At 35.3% G+C, this 14,603-nt stretch overlaps 1 protein-coding gene and 1 long non-coding RNA gene across 3 annotated transcripts in view; both read left to right on the top strand.

Moving 5' to 3' along the window:
• The window catches only part of LOC147843513 (uncharacterized), a 721,012-nt gene that overhangs the window by 615,786 nt on the left and 90,623 nt on the right, over window positions 1-14,603 (top strand). The window lies entirely within an intron of this gene.
• The window catches only part of usp43a (ubiquitin specific peptidase 43a), a 177,747-nt gene that overhangs the window by 107,943 nt on the left and 55,201 nt on the right, over window positions 1-14,603 (top strand). For both annotated transcript variants that reach the window (NM_001442042.1, NM_001089402.2), the window contains 1 exon segment: window positions 13,671-13,833. In NM_001442042.1, the coding sequence (NP_001428971.1) occupies window positions 13,671-13,833 (163 nt within the window).

Genomic DNA, 14,603 nt, shown 5'->3' with positions numbered 1-14,603 from the left:
TTTGCAAGCTGTTTGGACAGAACTGTGTGTAGATATAGTGTGTCCACAGTCATATTGGGGTGATATACTGTAAACACAATAAGTCTCTTTTTTTAGATTTCCTGATGTTAAAGCAGGATTCAAATCCCTCACATTTTGAGGTCCACCGGAACATGACAGGAGTGCAGTTTCCCCGCCTCCAAATTGATCGACAGCAATGTGTTAATATGTCTCTGTAGTAATGTGCATAATCATTTCCACAAGACGGGACATGCACAAAGCAACCAGGAATGAAAGATCTGTTTAGTCACATCAAAAGTGATCAAGAATGAGTTTTACGAACGTTTTTAAAATAGTGCATGTTTGTAATGAACTACAGCAATTTACTTCAGCTTTACTTATCACCACAGCCATGTGTCAGTTTGTGGACATTAAATTAGGCTTATTTTGTACATTAACATAACAGATATCCATACAGCAGTGGATATTAACATGTATCCTCTGACGTTTGCAGTGCAAATACAGTGAAAAGTTCGACGCATGCATTGTGTGTGTGTGTGTGTGTGTGTGTGTTTGTGTGTGTGTGTGTGTGTGTGTGTGTGTGTGTGTGTGTGTGTGTGTGTGTGTGTGTGTGCATGAACTTTGTAATGACATTATGTGTGACTCATCACAGAGAGGCTTGAGTTATCTCCACAACAAATACATCAAATAATCATTGGGAAAGTTCTTACTGTAGTGTTTCTTACAAACGTTATGTGAGATCTGCTTCCTTTGTCACTGTGCTGTTTATCTGAAGCAGCCAAGATGGAGATTGAAGCTCACTCTGACAGGCACGTGGGAACGGTGGGCAGGAAGAGCTAGCATTAAAAGGCACAGGCAACAAAAACAGCTACATTGTGTTCAGAGCAGAAAATTCCAACATTCTAAAATGTATAATAAATAATTTAATGAGTGTTTTGAGCTGAAACTTTACAGACACATTCTAGAGACACAGACTTCTCTTAAAAGATTGAATGAATGAATGAATGAAACAATCACTCTCTATGGCACAGGTCATTGGCTCACAAATGCACAGAACTCAGGATTTATAAAATAAAAACACTTATTATTACAAAAAGTACTTACTACATACACAGGTCCACAAAACTCAGGTTGGACATGGAGATGGAGGTGTTGACAATACAATACCGCACAGAAAGCAAACGGAATACCGAGTTATAAATATATTGTACACAATACACGATTAGTCAGATTACAAACAGGGGTGACACAACAGGTGGAACTCATAATCGTTAACATACAGTGGAAACAAAAAAAGGGGTCACATGACAAAAACACCCACATGGAACATGGCAAAAGCTAACATCACTTGACACAACAAAACACAGACACACCAGACATGTTCCCATATTACAATATGTACAGATAAATTATAGGCAAACACTTTAAGTCAGAAAATCGTTTGGTGTGCAAACTCTCTGAATTATATAGCTGTTGAGTGTTCATTCTTTTACACTCGTTATTGTGGTACATTGTGGGATTGATTAAGTACACAGAACATTCACCAGGGTTTCTAACACCACTACCAAATGGCTGCTTCCTCAAGTACACTATTTAAGGCAGAGGTGCCCAAACTTTTTTTTTTTTAAAGGGCCAAAAATACACACATATCATCAAGAGTGGTGGGCCAAATGTAAATATACCAAACTATATTACAATAAAGTTGCCATGGGTAATTTCCTAAATTATTTAATAATATTTTAATATAAATAGAAAACATTGCCCTAAATCATAATAACTAAAGCAGTATAACTTTTTAAATCATAAATAATTGCAATAAAACATAAGCAATCACATTTATAGCACAGTGGAAATCAATCCTGAATACACCAGTCAAGCAGATTCTGTTAGTTTTATATGTTTCGTATTTTCAATGAAAATAAAAGGAGGCACAACAGTGAAGATGATGCTCACATGAACATGTAGCTACATGGCGCTTCAATATTTTTGTGTCTGTTAAGTTGCAGTGGCAGTTCCTTAAATCATGTTTTCATTTTATTGTTAAGAAAGTGAGACAATGTAGCCAGGGTGATGTTTCCTTTGAAGATTTACCCGATGTGTCTTTTGGAGTTTGTTTTTCATATTAAACTTGCAAAGTCTGAATTAACAAGAAGCGGAGGCAAGACTGAACTTTGTGCAGGCTACTTAATATTGAGGAAAAGCCCCAATCAGATCTCCGTTTTTCCCCATCCACACTGACACGGAGCAGCAGCATTTTAAAATGAAAATGGCATCTTCTGCGTTTTCAAAAAGCTCAGTTTTTGACGTTCAAAAACTCCAGCGTAGTGTGGACTGATGGCGTAACCAAAGCAAAACCTATGCGTTTTAAAACAAAAATGTATTCATGTAAATGGGGCTTTAGGCTGCAAGAACATATCAGCTTCTTTCTTAGCAGAAGACATACGTATATAAATGCGCTATATAGTTACCTTTCTTACATACAAAATGCTTCCCAAACATAGGAATACATAAAAATGAAGTAACAGTTGGAATAGTTCATAACATACAATTATTATATATTGTTTACTGCTCATCTGGCTATCAGTAGTTGGCTAATGAGTGTATTTTAACACCTTATTCCATCCCTTTAAATTACATTGCTGATGGAGTTTAATACATTTATATCATTAAACTTACTTTAAGAATTATCAGGTAGCATCAGCATAACAATGAACACAGATTGTGCCATAATAAATGCATAAATTAAGGATAATCTTGAAAATACTGAATTACAAGTGTAATGAAATGTTAAGCAAATCTGACTCTTATACTGTAGATCCAGACATTGCTTACAGTTAGGCCTTTTGTACTGCAATGTTTTTTCCCTTGGGCAATTTCCAATCAGATGAGATTGTGCTGGGTGTCTGCCAAGGATTTCTTATAGAAAAAAATGAACTTGTGTTTGTGTTACATTTAGAAATTGATCCAGTATTACATCTGATAAAAAAATAACAACACTGAGATTACTGCAAAGAAAGACAAATGGATTGGGAATTAAAGCGTCTGCTCTTGTTCTTATCTGTATCTAGCTTTCTTCCTTCCAAATAAACTTATTGTAGTGTAACATTCCTCCACAAACAGGATAACTAAGGGATATGTATGCAAATTCAGTTGAAGTACATTCTTTTTGCATTTGTATTACACTTTGTATAAGAGTAATTGGTTGATGGAGCTTCAAGGGATCTTAAAACTAGACTTTAATGACCAAGTTCATGGTTACAAGAAAGAAGAGAGAGAGAAAGAGAGAAAAACAAAGTGTCAGTAAGTAACACTGGACATAATTGTGAGTCAAATGATTAATCTGTCTGTCTCTGCTTAGCCTGACCGGTGGACGTTTTAAAATTAGCAGAATTGTGTGTTGAGATATTGAGGCATGCAGACAGTATTTTTACTTGACCAACTTTTTATTGAGAACATTTGATTCGGCCCTGCTGCAAGAGATTATTTATTATTATGACTTTTTTTACAGAGATATTGATCACTCCTATTAATCAGTTCATTTTAAGACTAAAGATTACTTCATTTTTTCTCCAAATGTCACACTCTCCAGTGCTTTTGACCTGGTTGTAAAATAGTTACCACACAGATAGATGGTGCTGCCCGACCCTGTCATGAGCCTCATTTCTTTTACAAGCTGCAGTATAGTAGAAGTGTTCATCAAGCGGTGAGAAACTTTTAAATAACGTTATAAATAACTTTTTGCTGACTTTGCTTGAAGGCATGTTAAATATGCAAACAGTTACTACTGCAGCAAAACTTTAAGAAACAGTTTAGACTCTTTGCCTCTTCAGTGGTGAAAGTAACCCATCAACACTAAAATATGGGTTCTGTTTCTATTTAATCCTCACATATTTTCATTCACTTATTAAGAACTTTGTTAAAGGAATAGTTCACCCAAAAATGAAAATAACCTCATCATTTTTTCTCCCATGTGGTTTTAAACCTTTATGAGTTTTATTCTTCTCTTAAACAAAATATGTTTTGGAACATGCTGCTTGCAAGCACCCATCAACTTCCATAGTAGGGAAATAATACTATGGAAGTCAATAGCTGTTATCATTTTTCAAAATATCATATTTTGTGTTCAATTATTGAATTTAACTTTGATGTAATTTCCAGTATGTTGTAATAAATTACATATTTCATGCTTTGTTTATTCTCCACAAATAAACAGGTAGCACATCATAATAATAATATAGATTAACTTGCACGCATATCCACATTAATAATCTGTGACAAATTATACTGTAGATTAAAGTGCTCGCATATCTACACCATTATTACTGTAGTAAATTAGCTCAAGGTTATTCTTCCCGCGCCTTTCCCGCTGTTATAATGTTGCGAGTTATGATTTAGATTTCAATGCTCGCGTACCTTCTGGAACATTATATAGTGGACTAGCTTAGCGGGAGGAAGATTTATTTGAACGGGGCTTCAAATTAATCGACTCTTTTGATCCGAACAAACTAATCGTTCAGCGATGCTTTCAACATAAAATTTGAGTAGGGTAGCAAGATCAAAGTTCAAGACATTAGATTCATTAATACACACAGGCACAGTATTTAGCCGAGAGACACGGAAACCACGGCACAGTATTTAGCCGTTCATGAAGGCTCATATGCGTTTGTTTCCATCATCCACAGGGTTTGTTGCATGTTTTCCCCCGCGATCTTATCAGGGCCGATCATACAGCAAAGCTGTGTGCGTGCTGCTAGCATTTTTGTCGGGAGAGCAGCACGAGAATTAGAGAATGGCGGACGCTGTCTTTCATCAGGAGTTCGTTCACATTCAGACACATCGCCGTGCTGCTGTGTTTGCCTAAATCCTCCAGATTACCAGCAGGGTTAATGGTTAAAATAGACGGGTCAGGAGACCTGCTGCACTGAGTCTGCTGGATACGGGGATTGAGGGAGAAGTACTCATTTATAGTGTTTACATGAACACACATCTTTATAATGATATAAATTGTGGTTGTCTGTATATGAAATTACGAATAACAAATGTAGGAGGGCATTAAATCACTGTTCATTTCTTTGCATTTTAACTTTGTAAACTATAAACTCATGCGTCTCCTCTTTGTGTCTCATTTTGTAAGCTAAATGACAACAGCAGTTATTCGCTCCCCTTCTCCCCTGCTGGCCACGCCCACTCCAGCCCGATGCTCGCGGAGCTCCACGCCCATTAATCATGCATCTTTTGAAAAAATTCTGAAGTAGACTTTAACCGAAAGAGGGGGGTGTCATGGCCCTTTAATTGTGCATGGCACATTCCTTTGGGTCGTAAATACCTTGGAATCAGGTTTTGAGCCTTCTCTGGGCAAAGTTGGCTGGTTGTGGAATAAAATGCAAAATATTTATGTGTCTGGTCGGCCATATTCGTTACAATGTTAATTTAAATACCTGAAATATCTCAAATGATCTTTTGGAAGAACACTTACTTTGCCATTCCAGGTGACTTAATTCATTAGTTTATTTGAGTCATTGCAGAGATGTATGGATGCAGTCGTCCAAGCTCATGAGAGTCAAACACAATATTAATTCTTTTTCCACTGCACCATGACTTTATATTCTATACTGTGCATAATTTATGTTAAGTGCCAAAACTTTTGTCTGAGCAAAGTCTGCCCTTATTGTCCTATTTAAGTAATTAAAGGGGTGGTTCAGAGTGTATTTTTGTTGCTTGGTTGTGTTTAAAAGATGCAAATCATGCTTCATTTGTAAAAAAATCACGTATTTTTTTTCCTATACAGGTATTCTACTTTGATTATATACAACAACTCAGCTAACATGAAAACGAAAATCATATTCTTATAATAATATAATAATATAATCTAACCCTCAAGAGGCTCTGATTGGTAAGCTAACATAATGTGCTGGAAAAGTATCTAATTATGTACCAGGAAAAGTGTCACACCTCCACAAGCATGCACAGTGCCTCTGCTGTGTATGTCAGTAAGAGTAACTGTTAGTAACTGTTCTGTCTTAATCAGACAGAAAATGAAAAGGACACAGCTGAACCTCACGCCTGCTCTCTAAAATAAAATCTGACAAGTGTCTTTCACTATATTCGAAATAGACAAATGTAAGTTTCACATATCTTTTACGAGTTTGTTATTTGAGATTTAGAATGCAAGGAAAGCGTCCGCATAGAGACACTGTTGCGCTGGTGAGGATTGTGGGTGTTTAAACCGGTTTGATGGGAACATTTAAATTCAAATATGAAATATAAATGCATGTGGTGAATGTGCATCGTTTTTTGTTGTCGCCAAACTTTGTTGGCTGTAGGCTTTGCTAAAAAAGCCAATGGGCCTTATCATACACCCGGCGCAATGTGGCGCATGGTGCGACGCAATTGTTGTTTGCTAGTTTCAGTTTGGCGCAAGAGTCGTTTTGACGTTTTGCGGAACTCTGTTTAAATAGCAAATGCATTTGCGCTCATATGTGCTTCCAAAAGCGTTCTGATCTAAAAAGGGGTGCATTGCTGGCGCGTTGCTATTTTGAGAAACTATAATAGATTGTTCAACAGACCAGAACAAAATCGGTCTATTGTCCAGTGCAGAGCGCCATAGTTGTGCGCCTCGCTTACACATTGCTTAATACAGACAGAATGTACAACAATAAACAAATATCTTTACAAATGAAAAAGAATAAAAATATTAAGGATATATAAGGATTATTAAGGATATATATATATATATATATATATATATATATATATATATATATATATATATATATATATAAAGGATTAAAATATTACAAAACATTATTTTGTAGCCTAGATAAATATAAAAATTATACTTTCATTCCTTCTTCATCTCCAGGGGGGCTTTTTTCAGTTTGTTCATGACAATTTGCTTTTGTATAATGTTATTATTATTATTAGCAGTATTATTTATTATATCCATATTTATATTTGTTTTATTAAAAAACAAGCTTAAATTTGCCCACCTGTCAGGTTTTTGACCATATGGGGCATAGCATGTGTATTTGGATATTACTCAGTTGTTTTGAACACACTTCGTTATAAGTGTACATTTATTCATTTGCTGGAACTAAAACTGAATTTAGAAATAGTTTTGAAACAAATCTTTGCGCTTAACAAACAAAACAAATTTTTTAGGCTAATGGATGTCTGTGCGTACAACACGTTTCCCTATCCACGAGAGTAAAAGCGAATGTACATGAGGAGGCTCATCCCTCATTCTCACGCTGTAGATGCTCTGTTTAACTGTTTTCTTGCTAGTGAAACACTCAGTTTTTCCACTTACAAAGTCGGTCATATAAATAGCAAAGGCGCTATGGTGCGACGCAACTGACTCTTTAAGGGTAATGGGAGATGAGACTCTGGTTTATTCTCAAAACACACCTAAAACTCATTAAGAGAATAAGCTTAACCCTTTAAGACCATGTGCCGCAGCGCAAAGTGGATTTTTCCATCCTTAAATTAGCAAAAGTGGATTCTAACATGCCCTAATCGTCAAAATGAACTTTGAGCGTATTACATTTAGAGATGTTGTTTATGTTCACACAGCACATTAACTAAAGTTTAAAATATATCATAGCAAACCACCCCTTTAAAAATCAAGGCATGATCATATTTTATTTTGTTAAAATAAGCGTAATCTACAGGCCCTTCTCTTATTTATATAAGCCACTTCTGATACCAAATGATAAACTAGAATTCAAGTTATTATTTCTTGTTCCTAAAACTTGGATGGGTGACAAGACTTTTGTCAGTTAGTACACACAGTAGTTGTAACTTAAGTATACAGTCAATTAGCTCATTATTGTTTTTGTCCAAAAAAAGCTACTTTTAGGAGGTGGTAGAATATTATGTATTGGGTAACACTTTAACAAGATGTCCTTGTTTTATGTAACTACATATTTAAGTATGTAGTATGAGTATGTTCATTTCATGTAAATACCTTTACCACTGTAGTAGGTTTAGTACATGTAATGAGGACATCATAAAGTATAATGTTACCATGTATTGTTCTTTTTTTTTTTAATTACTAACACTGTTTTGTCAAAGTGTGTCCTAAAGTGTGGCTTTAATCAAGCTTAAATAGTTAACTTAAATAGGTTTTTGACCAGTGAATGTCAAAGATATTTGTTGTCCATTGTTTGAAATCATGCTTCTGAGGCAGTGTGTTGCATTATGTTTTCACAAAATACAGTTTATAAGTTTGATTGAAGCTATGTGGGTGCTCTGTTTTTTTTTTGTTTTTTTTTTCTTGTTTTATTTATCAGTAAACCAAAGTGAAAATAGATGACAATAGATGTTCCTGCTGTTGGTATTACACCTCATCTGATGGAGCTCAAATGTAAACAGAAACAAGGAACTGTTTATATCTGTTACCATAAACACAAAATATGATTTTTTTGCCACACACAAACATCTGCTTACCTCTCAGCATAAAAAATACAATAATTTTCCACTCCTTTGTTTATAATCGATATAGCCAATAATTTACAGTAAAATTACACACCATATGTGGTGATATACCACTTGTCATTGCATATAGTAAAATGAATTTGTACCTCTATAAACAAATTGTTTATTTGAATTTTATTTATTACGTATATGATATTATCACAATATTATACAAAAAAGATATTAGTGTATTGCTTTATTGTATATACATGTTCAAAATAAACAGATGTTTCAACCAAATTAAATTGCAAAGTATATCTCACCGGTTCTACACCACACATCCCACTCAGAGCTGGGATTGGTGATTCTTTGCATGGGAGTCGGTTGCTCTTACATGGAGGCTAAAGACCATGGCCTCTAGCGTCTGTTGCTAGAGCATCTTTAGAGCACAGAAGAGTGAGGTTTTCATTCATAGCACTGTGCTAGCTGGACTCTGTTACACTCAACCCCCTAAGCCTCACTCCCATCTCTGCGAGCCCCCATGTGTAATCCACCGGTCCTATTGCATCCAACCCATGCTGAGCTGGGATTGAACCTGTGATTCTTTGCATGGGAGTCGGTTGCTCCAACCTGGAGGCTGGGCTCTAGCACCTGTCACTAGAAACACCTTTAGGGGGCAGAGGAGTGAGGTTTTCCTCTATAGCACTTCGCTAACTGGCCTATGTTACACTTAACCCCCCTAAACCTTACTCCCATCCCGGACGAGTCCCCACGTGTAACCCACCAATCCTATCCTATTGCACCCAACCCATGCTGAGCTGGGATTGAACCGATGATTTTTTGCAAACACAGGTTTACCAACACAGCACTTCACTAGCTGGCCTCTATATATATATGTATATATATATATATATATATATATATATATATATATATATATATATATATATATATATATATATATATATATATATATATATATATATATATATATATATATATAGTTGAAGTCAGAATTATTAGCCCCTTTTAATTTTTTTTTTCTTTTTTAAATATTTCCCAAATGATATTTAACAATTTAACAGAGCAAGGAAATTTTCACAGTATGTCTGATAATATTTTTTCTTCTGGAGAAAGTCATATTTGTTTTATTTCGGCTAGAATAAAAGCAGTTTTTAATTTTTTTAAAAACAATTTTGGGACAAAATTATTAGCCCCTTTAAGCTATTTTTTTAGTCTATATAGTCTACAGAACAAGCCATCGTTATACAATAACTTGCCTCATTACCCTAACCTGCCTAGTTCACCTTATTAACCTAGTTAAGCATTTAAATGTCACTTTAGCTGTACAGAAGTGTCTTGAAAAATATCAAGTAAAATATTATTTACTGTCATCATGACAAAGATGAAATAAATCAGTTATTAGAAATAGGTTTCTAAAACTATTATGCTTAGAAATGTGCTGAAACAATCTTCCCTCCATTAAACAGAAATTGAGGGAAAAAATAAACAGGGGCTCTACTAAGTCAGGGGGGCTAATAATTCTGACTTCAACCGTATATAGGTAACCCTTTACAAAAAAGTCTCATTAGTAAATGTTAGTTAATGGATTAATATAAAATGTGAGAATAAGCAAATTTGTTACAGTAACTGTTAATATTAGTAAAAAATAAAATAAAAAAATGAAATTGTCAATGTTTGAACTATTAAGCAAACCAATTAAGTTTCCAAGCAATTTGCACTGTGTTGAACCACACAAAAATGCAATGTAAATATTCTAAGAAAAATAAAATACAAAATTATGTAATAAATAATTACTCACTGTATTTTTAAAGTGCCCACAAAGTCAGTATTGTGCATGTTCATTAACAAAAATATTGAATACTGATTATGGGCATCTATGTCTAGGTTTATATAGCACATTTTCGTTTTTGTACATTTTAAGTATAGGCTCACATTTGAAGGCAGGAACGCTAGCTTTGACTCTTTTCCAGTAGATATATGCCAAGTGTCCTCCCTTGAGGAGATATGATTGACAGACAAGGTTAAAGGGCGATCAGGCTGAACTGTTCTTGGATCAGCTTACATCTAGATCTTTCTGAAACTTAAGTTGATAGAGGTTTGGTGAGGTCATATGTAACTGAGCAAAAGCACACTCTGGTTTTCTGATGGTGTGTAATCCTTGTGCAGACTCTGGACTTTCCAACCCAGACAAGTGATGTATTTATTTTTCATGCACTGCTCTTTTACTGCCTCTTTAATAAATTACGTGAATGTAATGTTGCACTTAGACTTGTCATCATCCTTAGAGTTTTTCAGTTTTTCTGTGGAAAGTGACCAACTCTGGTATGTGGAATTAGTATAATTAAGTTAGCTAACTTATAGTTAAGTTAGGTCCAACCACACACACATATATACAGTTGAAGTCAAAATTATTAGCCCCCCTTGATGTTGTCTTATTTGTTTTATTTCGGCTAGAATAAAAGCTGTTTTTATTTTTTTTAAAAGCCATTTTAGGGACAAAATTATTAGCCCCTTTAAGCAATATTTTTTCGATAGTCTACAGAACAAACCATCGTTATACAATAACTTGCCTAATTACCCCAAGCAGCCTAGTTAACCCAATTAACCTAGTTAAGCCTTTAAATGTCACGTTAAGCTGTATAGAAGCGTCTTGAAAAAAATCTCGTCATCATGGCAAAGATATAATAAATCAGCATCTTGGCAGAAATGTGTGTAAGTTCCTACAGATAACTGAATCTGAAATATACCTTTAAAGTCAAAGTGGAACACATGTGGCTCTCACAACAAAATTAGTCTTGTGAAGAGATGCTGCATTCTTCCTGATGGTCAGATGACCTTCACGTATTTTTAATGGTAAATTATTTAAACATAACAGCATCCATAAGGATTTATTGTTTTTCCCCTTTTCACAATATATACTCTCCATAAAGACTTCACAAATATACGTTGCCCAATATAAATAAAATAGATTTTAATAAGAATTTCAGCAAATAAACACCGTTTATGTGTTTATGCCTTTATTAAGATTTTCATGATAATGTTTACTTTCACCGTTTCATTTAGGGAAACTCCTGAGGTAAATAAGTTATGTCTTTGAACTTTAAAAATAAACCTATATAAAATGCTGCACTTCCCATCTCCAGTCCCAATGACTTCTGGGACTTCCACAGCAAGTTCGATGCTCAAGTCTGCATCCATGCGTCCTCGATTCCAAGAATACATCCGGGAAGTTTCACGCGTCCTCTGTTTTGCGGTCTTGAGTATTGGAACCGAACTTTGACAATTGATGAGGATGTTTGACTATAACACGAAGATGCAAGACTGCTGAAGAACACATACTGAGAAACAGCCATTCTGGTGGACTACCATTTCATTTTTTCAATAGGTCAGCTATGTTCTGGATTACTAGGACTTTAGACAGCACTATTTAGATTTTCAGAAACTCTTGGTAAAGTGTAGTCGTGTGCATGCTTGAGTTTTTGGCTTATGATGTCAGCACACTGTTTTCTCCTTTCTGATTGGCCAACACTGCTGGGTTCACACTAAATGCAGAAGAGGCAAAGAAGGAAAATTCTACACGTTTATGGCAAATGCTTCTTGTATTTAACATTATTAACTTCACTCTGTTCTCGTGTTTGCATTGACTTGTATGCAGTTAAATCGCGAAAATACACAATTTTCCCATTTGGTGAGAACCCAGCATGGTGTCATTATTACTCCCTGTTGGTTGGACATGCCCGTAACATTCATCACAGTGCATTTTTGGTGTTTTTATGTGGACAGAGACTTTTTTTTTTTTACTGAAAATGAAAAAAACATGGTTATAGCTGTGCATGTGTGGACATGTTTCCAGAGCTTCTCCATGAGGCTCCAGACTTGTTCCGCTCTTATGGCTTTTAGAGCAACCCAACTTGCTACAGTGACATACAATAGTAAAACCATGAACAGGAGAATTCTCAACATCCAAAAGAACTGCATTGATCTTTAAAGGCATTGAAGTGTGGGTTAGTGTTACTGTGTGTGTCAGTGAAGGCCAAGTTTAATTAAGGCTCTCACAAGCTCACAGTTTCCCTCTTCAATCTGCTCCAGCTGGCTCTCAAATAAGACGCAGACAACTAAGGCCTTCTGTGTGTGTGTGTGTGTGTGTGTGTGTGTGTGTGTGTGTGTGTGTGTGTGTGTGTGTGTGTGTGTGTGTGTGTGCGTGTGTGTGTGTGTGTGTGAGAGAGGGAGAAACCACTTTCATCCTGCCTTAAAGGAAAGATACTGTACAGTACATAAGCTCTTGGAAGCTGGTATTTTGTTGAATTTCTAATCATACATTTATCCAGAACTACGCATTTTTGTGGTGTTTATCAAATAGTATTTATCTAACTGTTTCCATATAGTAGAAAGTACCAAAGTATAGGTGTAAAAAGCACAGATATGTTGGCACCAATAGCCAATAGGTTAAGCGTGTCAACACCTAGCACTGAGGTGCTCACAGTCACCCGAGTTTGATTCCCAGCTGATCCATTTGATTCCTTACCTATCACTCCCCTCTCACTCTGTTCCTTAGGATTTCATGTCAATACAATCCACTGTCCTGTTCATTAAAGGTTCACTAAAAATAACATAAAGCATTCCATTTAAAATTTTAAACATTTCATTAGCCAAATAAAAAGAGTCTGCAAAACTATTAAGCATCACAACCATTTCAACATAATAACAATCATCATTTTACAATGATTTCTGCATGATCATGTGAAAGTGTATGATCATCATGAACACTGTAATAATGCCTGCTGGAAATTCAGCTTTTCAATCACATGAAAACAGTAAATTTTCAAAAGAGTAATATACTAAATAATATTTTGAAAAATTACAATAGTATCTCACTATTTTACTGTAATTCTAATCCAATAAATGCCTTTTAAAATGAATTAACATTCAAATTTACCACAAATAAATATGCATAGTTTTTCCCATTAAAAAATCACATTGAAAGACTTTTACAGAGATTAACTAAAATATCAAAATTATATACTACTATTTGACCCTTTTATTTCCGACTGACATGCACTGTTGTCTTTTAGATTTTTTTTTTTTTAACTTGGCATGTGCCAATCACCAAGTAAATAAAAGAGAAGTTAGACTGATGCTGAAAAAAGTGAAATGCTGTATGCTTGAGCTGTCTGTGTTCCATCTATGTTCACATGTTTATCAGCATGCTTTCCTCTATTTCTCTTTTATAGGGTATCATCACTCCCTTCCCTCCTCCCCATACACTGCAGATTTCAAAGGTCACAGGCTACCGCCATCAGGGACGTTATCAACAGAATTCTTGAATCATGGGGGCTCTTCAAAAGTCCTTCTCTTAATCTGCAATGTTGCTGGCTCTGGCCAACAGGCTACAAGGTAACTTAAGCACTGTGTCTTATCACTGTCTTGTCTGTCATCTTTTTCTTTTTGTCAGTTAAACCATTTAAGTCCAGTTTGAAGTCCTTTCTTGGAGGTTCAATGTGAGTTTAGGTGAGTCAGAGCAGTGACTCAGTTAAGTATTGTTTAAAATTAATCCTGGCCTATAATATTGTGTGAACTTGACTGACTTGCATACTTAACATTGCAAGATCATTTAAACAATATTATTTTATTACATGATATGTTTCTGTCCACCTGTTTAATACAAACTTAAGGGCAGGGCTTTCCAAACTTGGTCCTAAAGGGCCAGTGTCCTGCAGATTTTTGCTTCAACTTGCCTCAACACACCTGCACAGAGGTTTCTAAAATACCTAATAAAGAGCCTAATTACAGTAGCTAGTCCAGGTGTCTGCTTGGGGTTGGAGCTAAACATTGCAAGACACTGGCCCCCCAGAACCCCTGCTCTAGGTTAATATATAAAATCATAGACTTGTATTTCATTGCAGACAATGTGAACACAAAATATTTCATGTTAACCTTATTTGTAAATATACTTTACATCGTTTCCTGACATTCAGACCTGCAACACACTACAAAATAATTTGGAACAGGAGCAATTTATGGCTAGTAATCAGGTAAATTGGTCATATAATGATTGGTCAAATTGGTCAAATAATGACGACTTGAAACAGTTGGTATCAACAGGTACTGTAAATATAATAATGATTTGGTACAAAATCAGCATCCAAAATGTTCTAATCCTTTAG

This window comes from Danio rerio, chromosome 6 (assembly GCF_052040795.2).
Source record: "Danio rerio strain M-AB ecotype USA chromosome 6, GRCz13ab, whole genome shotgun sequence".
Taxonomy (NCBI): Eukaryota; Metazoa; Chordata; class Actinopteri; order Cypriniformes; family Danionidae; genus Danio; species Danio rerio.
The sequence above is the reverse complement of the archived record's forward strand: the minus strand, read 5'-3'. Positions and strand labels throughout refer to the sequence as shown.